Genomic DNA, 15489 nt, shown 5'->3' on the forward strand with positions numbered 1-15489 from the left:
TTTTTCCACTTTAAAGGTATTATTTCCTCAATTTACTGATATAATCTATCGTCATAAATGATATAATTTCGCCTTTTTAGAAGTGTAATTTCTCCCCATTGCTGGTATCATTTTTTTTTTTACATTGCCATTCTAATTTCTTCCACTGTACAGTATCATTTCCGACTTTGGCAGCACAATTTCTCCTCTTCAGCGGTATAATTTTCCCCTTAACCAGTATAATTTCTCCTGCTTAAATGTACAATTTAGTGCTGCGCACAGAATAATTTAAGCCCTTAACTTGAGCCATTTCACAGTGCAAATGTATTTATATTGTGTCACTGACACTGTTTACTGTGGGTGAACTATCACACTGTTATCATAGTGTACATTTCAACGTACTGTGTTGTTGACACTGTTACTGTGGGTGAATTCTTTGGCAGCCTTGTCTCGAGAGACAATGGGTAAGCGCCTGGAGGTTGTCAGTGGTTTGTGCAGCAGCGCCTGGAGTGGCTATAAAGGCCAATTTTAGAGTGACAGACTATTCCACAGGTGCTGCAGATAAGATTGGTTGTCGGGACTGTTACACAGTTGGCTCTCTCCTTCCGCTTCTGTCTTTTTTCCTGCCAACTGGTAACTCTCTTTGACTCGCCATGCTTTAGCCCCGCCTTTATGGTTGCCCGCCAGCTCTGGCGATCACTGGCAACTGACTCCCACGACTTGTGATCAATGTCACAGGACTTCATGTCATGTTTGCAGACGTCTTTAAAGTGGAGACATGGATGGTCGGTGGGTCTGGTACCAGTGACGAGCTTGCTGTACAATGTGTCCTTGGGGATCCTGCCATCTTCCATGTGGCTCACATGGCCAAGCCATCTCAGGCGCCGCTGGCTTAGTAAGGTGTATATGCTGGGGATGTTGGCCACCTCGAGGACTTCTGCGTTGGAGTTATGTCCTGCCATCTGATGCCAAGGATTCTCTGGAGGCAGTAAAGATGGAATGAATTGAGACGTCTCTCTTGGCTGACGTACGTTGTCCAGGCCTCACTGCCATAGAGCAAGGTACTGAGGACACAGGCTTGATACACTTGGACTTTTGTGTTCTGTGTCAGTGCGCCATTTTCCCACACTCTCTTGGCCAGTCTGGACATAGCAGAGGAAGCCTTTCCCATGCGCGTGTTTAATTCTGCATCGAGAGACAGGTTACTGGTGATAGTTGAGCCTAGGTAGGTGAACTCTTGAACCACTTCCAGAGTGTGGTCGCCGATATTGCTGGATGGGGCATTTCTGACGTCCTGTCCCATGATGTTCATTTTCTTGAGGCTGATGGTTAGGCCAAATTCATTGCAGGCAGCCGCAAACCTGTCGATGAGTCTCTGCAGACACTCGTCAGTGTGAGATGTTATTGCAGCATCATCAGCAAAGAGGAGTTCCCTGATGAGTACTTTCCGTACTTTGGTCTTCGCTTTTAGACGGGCAAGGTTGAACAACCTGCCACCTGATCTTGTGCGGAGGAAAATTCCTTCTTCTGAAGACTTGAACGCATGTGAGAGCAGCAGGGAGAAGAAGATCCCAAACAGTGTAGGTACGAGAACACAGCCCTGTTTCACGCCACTCAGGATTGGAAAGGGGTCTGATGAGGCGCCACTATGCTGAATTGTGCCTTTCATATTGTCATGGAATGAGGTGATGATACTTAGTAGCTTTGGTGGGTATCCAATCTTTTCTACTAGTCTGAAGAGACCACGTCTGCTGATGAGGTCAAAGGCTTTGGTGAGATTAATGAAAGCAACACAGAGGGGCATCTGTTGTTCATGGCATTTCTCCTGTAGCTGGTGAAGGGAGAACAACATGTCAATGGTGGATCTCTTTGCTCGAAAGCCACACTGTGCCTCAGGATAGACAAGCTCAGCCACCTTCTGGAGCCTGTTTAAGGTGACACAAGCGAAGACTTTCCCCACTATGCTGAGCAGGGAGATTCCACGGTAGTTGTTGCAGTCACCGCGGTCACCCTTTTTCTTATAGAGGGTTTTGATATTGGCATCGCGCATGTCCTGTGGTACTGCACCCTCGTCCCAGCACAGGCAAAGCAGTTCATGCAGTGCTGAAAGTATATCAGGCTTGGCACTCTTGATGATTTCAGGGGTAATGCCGTCCTTCCCAGGGGCTTTTCCGCTGGCTAGAAAATCAATGGCATCATTGAGTTCCGATTTTGTTGGCTGTACGTCCAGCTCATCCATGACTGGCAGAGACAGGCTGCATTGAGGGTGGTCTCAGTGACAACATTCTCCCTGGAGTACAGTTCTAGGTAGTGTTCCACCCAATGGTCCATTTGCTTACGTTGGTCAGTGATTGCGTCCCCTGATTTAGATTTGAGGGGGGCAATCTTCTTGATGGTTAGCCCAAAAGCTCTCTTAATGCTTTCACACATTCCTCTGATATTTCCTGTGTCAGAGACCAGCTCAGTATGACTGCATAGGTGTTGCCAGTAGTCATTTGCACAGCACCTGGCTGTTCTTTGTGCCGCGCTTCTGGCAGCTTTAAATGCTACAGATGTTAACTCGCTGGGGGCTTTCTTGTAGTTTAGCAGGGCAATGCACTTAGCGGCTATGACAGGTTCCAGCTCTTCAATGTGAGATTGAAACCAGTCTGCATTCCTCTTCAAACGATTACCATAGGTGGTCATTGCTGGGTCATAGATTTAGACTCTGACGTGGGCCCACTTGGTCTCTGCATCCCCTGTGGGAGTGTTTTGAAGGGCTTTTTCATGTGAATTTAGAAACTTGCGTAACAGCTATGGATGAGAAATTCTGCTCGTGTTGATGCACAGGCAGCCCTTCTGCTTGTTTGATTTGAGTCTAACTTCGCTCCACACCAGGGAGTGGTCGGTGTCACAGTCCGCACTTTGGAAGCTGCGTGTGATTTGAACACTGTTTAAAGAGGCTCACCTTGTAACAATGAGGTCCAGCTGGTGCCAATGACGTGATGTTGGGTGCCTCCAAGAAACCTGGTGACAGGGTTTAGTGTGAAAGAACGAGTTGGTGATGCAGAGGTTATGATAGGTACACAACTCAAGCTGTCTCTGTCCATTCTCATTCATTCTTCCAATGCCAAAGCGCCCAAGGCAGGAGGGCCATGAGTCATGGTCGGCCCCAACCCTGGCATTAAAGTCCCCCAGCAGGAATAGGTGTTCGGTATTGGGGATGCTACTAGTGATATTATGGAGTCCCTCATAGAACTGGTCTATAGCTTCAGGTGGGGAGCAGAGTGTTGGAGCATAGATGCTGAGTAGGTGTACTGGACCAGAGGCAGTGAGCAGTCGGATGGACAGTATGCGTTCTGAGCCATTTGAGGGTGGCTCTATCATGCTGAGCAAAGAGTTTCTGATGGTGAAGCCCACTCCGTGCTGTCTTGGTTCTTCAGGATCCCAACCCTGCCAGAAGAAGGTGTAGTCTTGCTCTCTTAGAGATCCGCTCGCAGGGAGGCGTGTCTCCTGAAGTGCTGCAATGTCTACATTGAGTCTACTGAGCTCGTTGTTAATGATGGCGGTCTTCCGAGAATCGTTGATTTGTGTAAGGTCTTCCAACAGGCCAGGACACATAGTTCTGATGTTCCAGCTTGCAAAACGAAGGGCTGGCATCTTCTTTCCTTTTTTGGTCGTGCTGTTTGGTGCGGTGTTACAGTCCACTTGTCTGGCAATGACCCTGAGCTCCAAGCACCCATTGAAGCAGGTGAACTGCAGCGGGACAGAACCTTACTGACCGGGGGTGCATGGTTTGAGGTGGGCGGTAGCTGTCCAGTGAGACGTGATGACCTCTCCCACCGACAAAGGCAGTCCATGGCACCCAGTCTCTACGTGAATTGAGCTGGACTTATAACCCGTAACTGCTGCCTGCCGTGTTGATTTGGTCGCTGTGAGGTGACTATGGAGTGACCTCTCCATGACGCATGCCTGGGCGTATGTATGGAGGTTGTGAGTGACTTGCCACACGGTTATCACAGTGTAAATGGAGATCTATTATGTTAATGGCATTGAGAGCGGCTGTCTGCTTTTCCAAAGGATTCACCGATTGAAATTATTCAACAATTAAATAATTCCTGACTGAATTTAAGGAGTGAATTCATTGAAGGAACATTATTAGGCATCGGGTTGATAATAGAAATATAAGCAATGTGATAAGTGGCCGTTTTATGAATGAATCTGTACTTACCCTAAATTCACAGTGCTCAGTGTTTCTGTTCTCAGTCTTTAATGCGCACTGCTTCAGCCTGGCTCTCCTCTTCCAACAGTCGCTGCTACTGACTGTTCTGCAGTGACCACTATTATGTCCGAATGTTCCTTCTGCTCTAAGCTCCTGACAATGTCCTGGACTGTTCCCACCTTCAAATTTTTTTCCATAATTTCTATAACTGGTGGTATCTCTCGCATCTGCGTCAAAAAAGTTTAATTTCAACACCCACTATAGGACTAAGCTGATCATCTCTGCCGACAGCGCAGTGCAGTGCTGATGAACTGCTGCCCTGTAGGAGCAAGCTTTCTCTGAATGAGACCTCACCACCTACCACTTCCGCAGGCATAGGTGCACAACGGAGATCCCACGGACTAACAGGGGAAATGGTCAGAGTTATTAGTGCATCTTCAAAAACATCCCCTCTGCAAAGTGTGAAAATGTTAATTGTCTGTTTAGTTCTCTCTGCTTGAGGATCCTTTCGAAAAAGTTGACAGTCGAGTTTTCCAACAGTGAATCATTTTACAATAATTTGTTAGGGTGAGGGTCTTTTAGATCCTCAGCAGAATATAATCCATTTTAAATGCAAGTTTTTACTACTTTCCTTTTAGTTTCCACTTTTATTGTCAGTAATTGTATTGTTTACTCTCTTAAATATCTTCCATAATATATTACTTATGTTATTTTCTTCCTGTCTGTTTGATGTTCCCATTTTGGTTCAATGAGTTTGTAATGCCTTTTTGTTCTCCATTCTGTTTGATTGTATTATTTTACATTCCGATGTTATTGATCTCTCTGAATTTTCATGCAGGTGATTATTTTAAACACAGAAACAACTGCCCAGATGTTAAGCGATACTTTTCCATCCAGTATCAGCTGTCAAAGTTGTGAATTTCACACATAACTCTGTGAAACGGGCGGCACAGTGGTGCAGTGGTTAGCACTGCAGCCTCACAGCTCTAGTGACCCGGGTTCACTTCTGGGTACTGCCTGTGCAGAGTTTGCAAGTTCTCCCTGTGATCCACGTGGGTTCAGCCAGGTGCTCCGGTTTCCTCCCAAAGCCAAAAGACTTGCAAGTGATAGGTAAATTGGCCATTGTAAATTGCCCCTAGTGTAGGTAGGTGGTAGGGATTACTGTATGGTGAGTATAAATGGGTGGCTGTTGGTTGGCATAGACTCGAGGGGCTTGTTTCAGTGCTGTATCTCTAAATAAAACAGATGATTTTGTTGGGAGTCGGACCAGTAATAGTCCTGTTCTTGCTCGCTGACACATGTACACTGTTCCGCTTTCTCTTAGCCTCTTTCTCTATTACAGCTAACCTGGCAGTGATTGTGATCCTGTCTCGAGGAAGATGCGGTCTCTCCAGATGTATCACTTACTATCTGATGTCCATGGCAGTGACAGATCTCCTGGTTATGATCACTGTTGTGATATTAAACCAGATTGCTAGTATTTATTTCCCAGACACTTTTCTGTCCATCACACCTGTATGCAGTCTCCGTAATGCCCTAAGCTTTGCGATCATAGACAATTCTGTCTGGTTAACGGTCGCTTTCACCTTTGATCGATTTATAGCCATTTGTTGCCAGAAGCTGAAAATAAAATACTGCACAGAGAAAACGGCGGCGTGGGTTATAGGAACGGTCTGCACACAGAGCTGTTTAAAAAATACTTTCCGGTATTTTATAATGGAACCTTTGCTTATAATTGACAATATACCCTGGTTCTGCATCATAAAATTAACATTTTATACGTCACCTGCATGGGTCGCATATGACTGGATTTATTCCCTTTTAACCCCTTGTCTCCCATTCATTCTGATTTTACTGTTCAATGCTCTGACAGTCAGACACATTCTAGTGGCCAGTAAAGCCCGCAGGAGACTCACAGCCCACAGCAATGGAAAGAATCAGAGTGACCCAGAGATGGAGAAACGGAAAAAGTCCATCGTTTTACTCTTCTGCATCTCGTGCAGTTTCATCCTGTTATATTTGGTAGTTCTTATAAATTTCCTTTTTATCCGAATTGCGAAATTAAGTTACTTTTCTGGTTCCAATTTCAATAAATCAAATGTTATTCTGGACCAAAGCGGATATATGCTTCTGCTTGTGAGCTCCTGCATCAATCCATTTATTTATGCAGGGACCCAGAGAAAATTCAGAGAGGAGTTAAAGAATGGAGTGAAATATCCACTGAGTCTAATTGCTAAAATGTTTCAGTGATGAAAAAGTACAATCCAAATTGAATTGTACGCTATATTCCATCCATTGCTGTTCTTGTTCATGTCACAGAGGAAGTGACTCGCTTTGAGACCCTTATCCATTGTATGCATTCAAGAATGTATAAGCATCACTGGACAATTCCGTGCTGTAACATGGTCTAGTTCAGTTTCAAGTTCTCTTCCCCGTGCTGACTCTAGCTTAGTATATTCTCACCATGCCCAAGGGCCCAGAAGTATCCGTACATTAATGTAGGAAACACAGATTCGGCCCGTGTTCTGTTATTAGATAACATGTTTAACTGTTCAATGAAGGGACATCAATATCCCTGCTGGGAATCATTTGGGTCTTAAGGGTAGGATAGGTTCTGAAATGGAAACGTGTAATTCCCCATACATTTTTGTCCAATTCATAGGCACTGCTCACAGCCGCACCGCTGTGCCTATAAATATAGGAACAGAGGAAATGCTGGCGTAAAAAGACAAAATATCACATAGCTCACCTTCTACTCTTTTCATTGGCCTTCTACTCTTTTCATTGTCAGCAAACAAAATAAAATTAGTCAAGCTATAGTCCCTCCTTTTTAAAAGGGCTACAAACAATAAACACCCAAACCATGAAAAGAAACTGATCAAATTAAATGAGGATATATCTTCACTATCGACAATGTACTCCAGTCGCTTTGCATTCTAATACACTGGAAGTCCCATGTTACAATGTTAACAGATCTTTTCGCTAATCACAGCAATCGCTTTAAACCAGCCTGCAACTGACCGAGGTATGAGGTGAGGAAGACCCCAGCGGTGGAAAGCTTTAGGAACCATATTTACAAAGTCACCTGTTCCTCTCATAGAAACATACGAATTAGGAGCAGGAGTAGATCACTCGACCCCTCAAGCCTGCTCTGCCATTCAATTAGTTCATGGCTGAACTGATTACTCCACATTTCCACCTACCCACGATAACCTTCCACCCCCTTGCTTATGAAGAATCTGTCTACCTCTGCCTTAAAAATATTCAAAGACTCTGCTTCCACTGCCTTTTGAGGAAGAGAATTCCAAAGACTCACGACCCTCTGAGAGAACAAAATTCTCCTAATCTCTGTCTTAAATGGGTGACAACTTATTTTTAAACAGTGATCCCTAGTTCAAGATTCTACACAAGGACAAACATCATTTCCACATCCAACCTGCCAAAACCCCTCAGGATCTTATATGTTTCAATCAAGTCGCCTCTTACTCTTCTGCATTCCAGTGGATACAAGCCTAGCCTGAACAATCTTTCCTCAGAAGACAGCCCACCCATTCCAGGTATTAGTCCAGTAAACCTTCTCTGTAGTGCCTCCAACATATTTACATCCTTCCTTAAATAAAGAGACCAGTACTGTACACAGTACTCCAGATGTGGTCTCACCAATGCTGAAGCATAACTTCCCTACTTTTGTATTCAATTCCCCTCGCAATAAACGATAACGTTCTATTAGCTTTCCTAATTATGTGCTGTACCTGCATTCTAACCTTTTGTGATTCATGCACTAGGACACCCAGATCCCTCTGCATCTCAGAGTTCTGCAACCTTTCACCATTTAGATAATATGCTTTTTTTAATTCTTCCTGCCAAATTGGACGATGTGACTCTTTCCCACATTATACTCCATTTGTCAGGTCTTTGCCCATTCACTTAACCTATATATGTATCCCTTTGTAGCCTCCTTATATCCTCTTCACAAGTTACTTTCCTACCTATCTTTGTGTCATCAGCAAAGTTAGCAACCATACCTTTGGTCCCTTCTTCTAAGTCATTTACATAAATTGTAAAAAGTTGAGGCCCCAACATAGATCCCTCTGGCACACCGCTCGTTGCATCTTGCCAACCAGGAAATTACCCATTTATGCCTACTCTCTGTTTCCTGTTAGCTAACCAATCTGCTATCCGCATCAATATGTTACTTCCTACACCATGAGCTTTTAGTTTCTGCAATAACCTTTGATGTGGCAACTTATCAAATGCCTTCTGGAAATCTAAGTACAATACGTCCACCGGTTCCCCTTTATCCACAGCACATGTAACTCCCTCAAAGAACTCCAATAAATTCGTTCAACATGATTTCCCTTTCACAAAACCATGTTGACTCTGTTGGATTAGCTTGAACTTTTCTAAATGCTGTGCTATAACATCTTTAAGAAAGCTTCTAACATTTTCTCGAAGACAGATGTTAAGCTAACTGGCCTGTAGTTTCCTGCTTTCCGTCTCCCTCCCTTTTTGAACAAAGGAATTACATTCGTTATTTTCCAATCTAAAGGAATCTTCCCCAAATTTAGGGAATTTTGGAAAATTAAAACTAACGCGTAAAATATCCTAATATAAAAGCAAAATACTGTGGATGCTGGAAATCGGAAACAAAAACAAGAAATGCTGGAATCACTCAGCAGGTCTGGCAGCATCTGTGGAAAGAGAAGCAGAGTTAACGTTTCGGGTCAGTGACACTTCTTCAGAACTGACAAATATTAGAAAAGTCACAGATTATAAGCAAGTGAGGTGGGGGTGGGGCAAGAGATAACAAAGGAGAAGGTGCAGATTGGACCAGGCCACATAGCTGACCAAAAGGTCACGGAGCAAAGGCAAACAATATGTTAATGGTGTGTTGAAAGACAAAGCATTAGTACAGATTAGGTGCAAATACACTGAATATTGAACAGCAGCAAGTGCAAACCTGAAAAAAAACTGAAAAAAACAGTGGGTAATCAAACTGAACAAGCTAAGATGAAATGAAATAAATGCAAAAAAAAATTGTAAAAAATGTAAAAAAGAATGTAAAGAAAAGGAAGAAAAAATAACTAAAAATGAAAGTAAAATGGGGGGCTGTCATGCTCTGAAATTATTGAACTCAATGTTCAGTCCGGCAGGCTGAAGTGTGCCTAATCGGTAGATGAGATGCTGTTCCTCGAGCTTGCGTTGATGTTCACTGGAACACTGCAGCAATCCCAGGACAGAGATGTGAGCATGAGAGCAGGGGGGAGTGTTGAAATGGCAAGCAACCAGAAGCTCAGGGCCCTGCTTGCGGACTGAGCGGAGATGTTCCGCAAAGCGGTCACCCAGTCTGCGCTTGGTCTCCCCAATGTAGAGGAGACCACACTGTGAGCAGCGAATACAGTATACTACATTGAAAGAAGTACAAGTAAATCGCTGCATCACCTGAAAGGAGTGTTTGGGGCCTGGGATAGTGAGGAGAGAGGAGGTAAATGGGCAGGTATTACACCTCCTGCGATTGCAGGGGAAGGTGCCCTGGGAAGGGGACGAGGTGGTGGGGGTAATGGAGGAGTGGACCAGGGTGTCGCGGAGGGAATGATCCCTTTGGAATGCTGACAGGGGAAGGGAGGGGAAGATGTGACTGGTAGTGGCATCGCGCTGGAGGTGGTGAAAATGGCGGAGGATGATCCTTTGGATATGGAGGCTGGTGGGATGAAAAGTGAGGACAAGGGGAACCCTGTCACGGTTCTGGGAGGGAGGGGAAGCGGTGAGGGTAGAGGTGCGGGGAATGGGTCGGACACGGTTGAGGGCCCTGTCAACCACAGTGGGGGGAAATCCTCGGTTGAGGACAAAGGAGGTCATATCAGAAGCACCGTCATGGAAGGTAGCATCATCAGAGCAGATGCGTCGGAGATGGAGAAACTGGGAGAATGGAATGGAGTCCTTACAGGAGGTAGGGTGTGAAGAAGTGTAGTCGAGGTAGCTGTGGGAGTCGGTGGGCTTATAATGGATATTGGTAGACAACCTATCCCCAGAGATGGAGACAGAGAAGTCGAGGAAGGGAAGTGTCAGAGATGGACCATGTAAAGGTGAGAGAAGGGTGGAAGTTGGAAGCAAAGTTGATAAAGTTTTCTCGTTCGGGGCGGGAGCAGGAAACGGCACTGATACAGTCATCAATGTACGGGAAAAAGAGTTGGGGGAGGGGGCCTGAGTAGGACGGGAACAAAGAATGCTCGACATATCCCACAAAAAGACAGGCATAACTAGGACCCATGCGGGTACACATAGCGACACCTTTTACTTGAAGGAAGAGCGTGGAGTTGAAGGAGAAGTTGTTCAATGTGAGAACAAGTTCAACCAGGCGGAGGAGGGTGGTGGTGGATGGGGACTGGTTGGGCCTCTGTTCCAGGAAGAAGCGGAGAGCCCTCAGACCATCCTGGTGGGGGATGGAGGTGTAGAGCGATTGGACGTCCATAGTGAAGAGGAGGCGGTTGGGACCAGGAAACTGGAAATTGTCAAAATGACGTAGGGCGTCAGAAGAGTCACGGATGTAGGTGGGAAGAGACTGGACCAGCGGAGAAAAGATAGAGTCTCGATAGGAAGAAATAAGTTCAGTGGGGCAGGAGCAGGCTGACACAATGGGTCTGCCGGGACAGTCCCGTTTGTGGATTTTGGGAAGGAGGTAGAAGCGGGCTGTCCGGGGTTGTGGGACTATGAGGTTGGAAGCCGTAGAGGGAAGATCTCCAGAGGAGATGAGGTCAGTGACAGTCCTTTGGATGGTGGCTTGATGTTCGGTGGTGGGGTCATGGTCCAGAGGGAGGTAGGAAGAGGTGTCTGTGAGTTGGCGTTGAGCTTCTGCAAGGTAGAGGTCGGTACGCCATACAACAACAGCACCACTCTTGTCTGCAGGTTTGATGACCATGTCGGGGTTAGACCTGAGAGAACGGAGTGCCTCAAGTTCAGAGGGGGATAGGTTAGAGTGAGTGAGGGGGGCAGAGAAATTGAGATGACCAATGTCTCGCCGACAGTTTTCAATGAAGAGATCAAGAGCGGGTAAGTGGCCAGGGGGAGGGGTCCAGGTAGAGGGAGAATGCTGGAGGCGGGTGAATGGGTCTGCTGGTCGGGGGGAGGACTCATGGTCGAAGAAGTGAGCCCGGAGGTGGAGGCGACGGAAGAAGAGCTCAACATCATGCCGAGCACGAAATTCATTGAGGTGGGGGCGTAAGGGGATAAAACTGAGACCTTTGCTGAGTACAGAACGCTCAGCATCAGAGAGGGGGAGGTCAGAGGGTATAGTGAATACACGGCAAGGGGTCAGATTAGAAGGGGTGGGGTCAGAGGGAAGTGAAGCGGAAGGAGGATCTGGAGGGGCATTAGTCCCCATCAGCTGCTGGAGCTTGCATTCCTTAACACCTGAAAGGAAGAAAAAAAGTTTTTTGTTAATGCGTCGGATGAGACGTAAGATGAGATGAAACTGCGGAGTAGAACAGCTTTGAGATAAGGTGAGACGGTGCTGCTGGAGAGAGAGGTCCAGTGTGTGCATGTGGCGGCTCATAGCGCTGAGTGTGGATCTCAGGATGCGGCGAGAGTAGCAGTCCGAGGAACGTTGTATTTCTCGGAGATACCTGTGATCCTGGGTGGTTTCAAAGCATGATGGGTGAAACTGCAGTTGGAATCCACGTGGAATAAGTCAGAGCCGGAGACAGTCACTGAGGAAGGAGATGTGGCTGTGAAAACGAGTTTTGGTAGATACCTTATCAAACACCAGGAGGGAAATAGAAAGCAATGAAGGTGAACAAGGTAAAAGAGACAAACGAAAATCCCGTCGGAGAGAAGAGCAGAACTTCTTCAAGGTAGTGGAGGATCTGGCAGTGAATTAAACACTAAAATAAAAGCAAAATACTGCGGATGCTGGAAATCGGAAACAAAAACAAGAAATGCTGGAATCACTCAGCAGGTCTGGCAGCATCTGTGGAAAGAGAAGCAGAGTTAACGTTTCGGGTCAGTGACACTTCTTCAGAACTGACAAATATTAGAAAAGTCACAGATGAGAAGCAAGTGAAGTGGGGGTGGGGCAAGAGATAACAAAGGAGAAGGTGCAGATTGGACCAGGCCACATAGCTGACCAAAAGGTCACGGAGCAAAGGCAAACAATATGTTAATGGTGTGTTGAAAGACAAAGCATTAGTACAGATTAGGTGTGAATATACTGAATATTGAACAGCAGCAAGTGCAAACCTGGAAAAAAAACTGAAAAAAACAGTGGGTAAGCAAACTGAACAAGCTAAGATGAAATGAAATAAATGCAAAAAAAAAGATTGTAAAAAATGTAAAAAAAGAATGTAAAGAAAAGGAAGAAAAAATAACTAAAAATGAAAGTAAAATGGGGGGCTGTCATGCTCTGAAATTATTGAACTCAATGTTCAGTCCAGCAGGCTGAAGTGTGCCTAATCGGTCGATGAGATGCTGTTCCTCGAGCTTGCGTTGATGTTCACTGGAACACTGCAGCAATCCCAGGACAGAGATGTGAGCATGAGAGCAGGGGAGAGCGTTGAAATGGCAAGCAACCGGAAGCTCAGGGTCCTGCTTGCGGACTGAGCGGAGATGTTCTGCAAAGCGGTCACCCAGTCTGCGCTTGGTCTCCCCAATGTAGAGGAGACCACACTGTGAGCAGCGAATACAGTATACTACATTGAAAGCGTAAAATATCCTACTAGCCTCTTCTTATAACACCCTAGGATGAAGTCCATCAGGACCCGGGGAGTTGTCAGCCGGCTGCTCCAACAATTTGTTCAGTACCACTTCCCTGGGTGATTGTAATTTTCTTGAGTTCCTCCCTCCCTTCCATTTCTTGACTTACAGCTAATACTGGGATATTACTTGTATCCTCAGTAGTGAACACCGATGCAAAATATCTGTTCAATTCATCTGCCATCTCCTTATTATCCATTATTAATTCCCCAGACTCACTTTTTATAGCACCAACGCTCACTTTGTTACCTCTTTTCTTTTTAAAATATCTATAGAAACTCTGACTATCTTTCTTTATATTTCTAGCTAGCTTTCTCTCGTACTCTAATGTCACCTTCCTTATCAATCTTTTAGTCATTCTTTGTTTTTTTATATATACTCTGTCCAATCTTCTGACCAGCCTCCCATCTTTGCGCAATTCTAGATTTTTTCTTGAAGATTGGTACTATCTTTAACTGTTTTACTTAACCACAGGATGACGGGTCTTTCTCGTTGAAATGTATTCTGTGTATTCTGAAATATCCCCTTAAATGTTTGCCACTGCCTCTCTATTCACCTATCCCTTAACCTGATTTGCCAGTTCACTTTCATGCCCTCATAATTGCCCTTATTTAAGTTTAAAATACTAGTCTTGGAACCACTCTTCTCTGCCTCAAACTGAATGTAAAATTCAATCATATTATGATCGCTGCTACCTAGGGGTACCTTAACTATGAGGTCATTAATTAATCCAATCTCATTTCACAATACTAGGTCTAGTAGAACCTGCTCCCTGGTTAGCTCTGGAACGTATTGTTCCAAGAAATTATTCAGAAAACATTCTAGGTACTCCTCATTTAGGCTATCTCTGCCCATCTGATTTCTCCAGATCATATGTAAATTTTAAAAATCCCCCATAATTATTGCTGTACCTTTCTGATAAGATGCCATTATTTCTTCCTTTATACCCTGTCCCACCGTGGTTCTTAATGTTAGGTGGCCTGCACACCACTCCCACAAGTGACTTCTTGCCTTTATGATTTCTCATCTCTACCGAAACTGCTTCTGCATCCGGGTCTCCTGAACTTAGGTCATCCCTCTCTATTGTGCTAATACCATCATTAATTAACAGAGCTACACCGCCACCTTTTCCTAGCTTCCTGTCCTTCCTAAATGTCATGTACCCTTCAATATTCAGATCACAATCTATGTCGTCCTGCAGCCATGCCTCTGTAATGGCTATCAGATCGTACTTACTTATTTCTATTTGGGCTCTCAATTCATCTGTTTCATTTTGAATGCTACGTGCATTCCAATACAGTGCCTTTAGTTGTGTCCTTTTATTATCTTTGTCACCTCTAGCCATATCTGTTGATTTACTCTTAGGTTTGTACGCTCTGTCCCTTCTTGTCACAGTCTGTTTATCATTTCTCATATTAATACCTTTCTCTCTTGCCTTGCCTCTACTCCTTGATTTACCATATATTCCTAAATCTGATCCCTTGCCCCCACTATTCAGTTTAAAATCCTCTCTGCTTCCCTAGTTAAGTGGCTCGCTAGAACACTGGCCCCAGCACGTTTCAGGTGTAGACCGTCCCAACAGTACAGCCACCACTTTCCCCAGTACTGGTGCCAGAGCCCCATGAACCAGAACCCACTTCTACCACACCAGTCTTTGAGCAACACATTCATTTCTATAATCTTCTTTGCCCTATGCCAATTTGCACGTGGTTCAGGTAATAATCCAGAGGTTATTACCTTTGAGGTTCTGCTTCTTAATTTGTGCCTTGTTCCTCATACTGACTATGCAGAACCTCTTTCCTTGTCCTGCCTATGTCGTTGATACCTACATGGACGACGAGGACTCGATCCTCCCCCTCCCACTGTAGGTTTCTCTCCAGCCCTGAGCAGATGCCCCAAACCCTGGCACCGGGCAGGCAACACAGCCGTCTGGACTCTCGCTCTTAGCTGCAGAGAACAGTGTCAATCCCCCTCTCTGTACTGTCTCCTATTACCACGACATTCCTTTGTTCTCCCGCCATTTGAATGGCTTCCTGTACCATGGTGCCATGGTCAGGTTCCTCATCCACCCTGCAGTCCCCACTCTCATCCAAACAAGCTGAAAGAACCATGGTCCATCTCCGGCACTTCCCTTCCCTTCCTCGACTTTTCTGTCTCCATCTCTTGGGATAGGCTGTCTACTAATATTCATTATATGCCCACCGACTCCCACAGCTACATCGACTACACTTCTTCACACCCTGCCTCCTGTAAGGACTCCATTCCATTCTCCCAGTTACTCCGTCTCTGACGCATCTGCTCTGATGATGCTACCTTCCATGACAGCAGTTCTGATATATCTTCCTTTTCCCTCAACTGAGGATTCCGCTCCCCCACCACCCCCCCCCCCACCCCCACACACTGTGGTTGACAGCACCCTCAACATGTCCGGCCCATTTCCCGCACCTCTACCCTCAACCCCTTCCCCTCCCTCTCAGAACTGCGACAGAGTTCCCTTTGTACTCACTTTCCACCCCACCAGCCTCCACATCCAACGGATCATCCTCCAACATTTCTGCCAC

General features: G+C 45.4%; 1 protein-coding gene across 1 annotated transcript in view; it reads right to left on the bottom strand.

The window, feature by feature from the left end:
* LOC137348767 (zinc finger protein 850-like) overlaps positions 1-15489 on the bottom strand; it is a 546053-nt gene that overhangs the window by 328814 nt on the left and 201750 nt on the right. The window contains exon 3 of the mRNA XM_068014018.1: positions 8162-8169. Within this exon, the coding sequence (XP_067870119.1) occupies positions 8162-8169 (8 nt within the window). The remainder of the gene's footprint in view (positions 1-8161; positions 8170-15489) is intronic.

The sequence above is a fragment of the Heterodontus francisci genome, chromosome 34, assembly GCF_036365525.1.
Source record: "Heterodontus francisci isolate sHetFra1 chromosome 34, sHetFra1.hap1, whole genome shotgun sequence".
NCBI lineage: Eukaryota > Metazoa > Chordata > Chondrichthyes > Heterodontiformes > Heterodontidae > Heterodontus > Heterodontus francisci.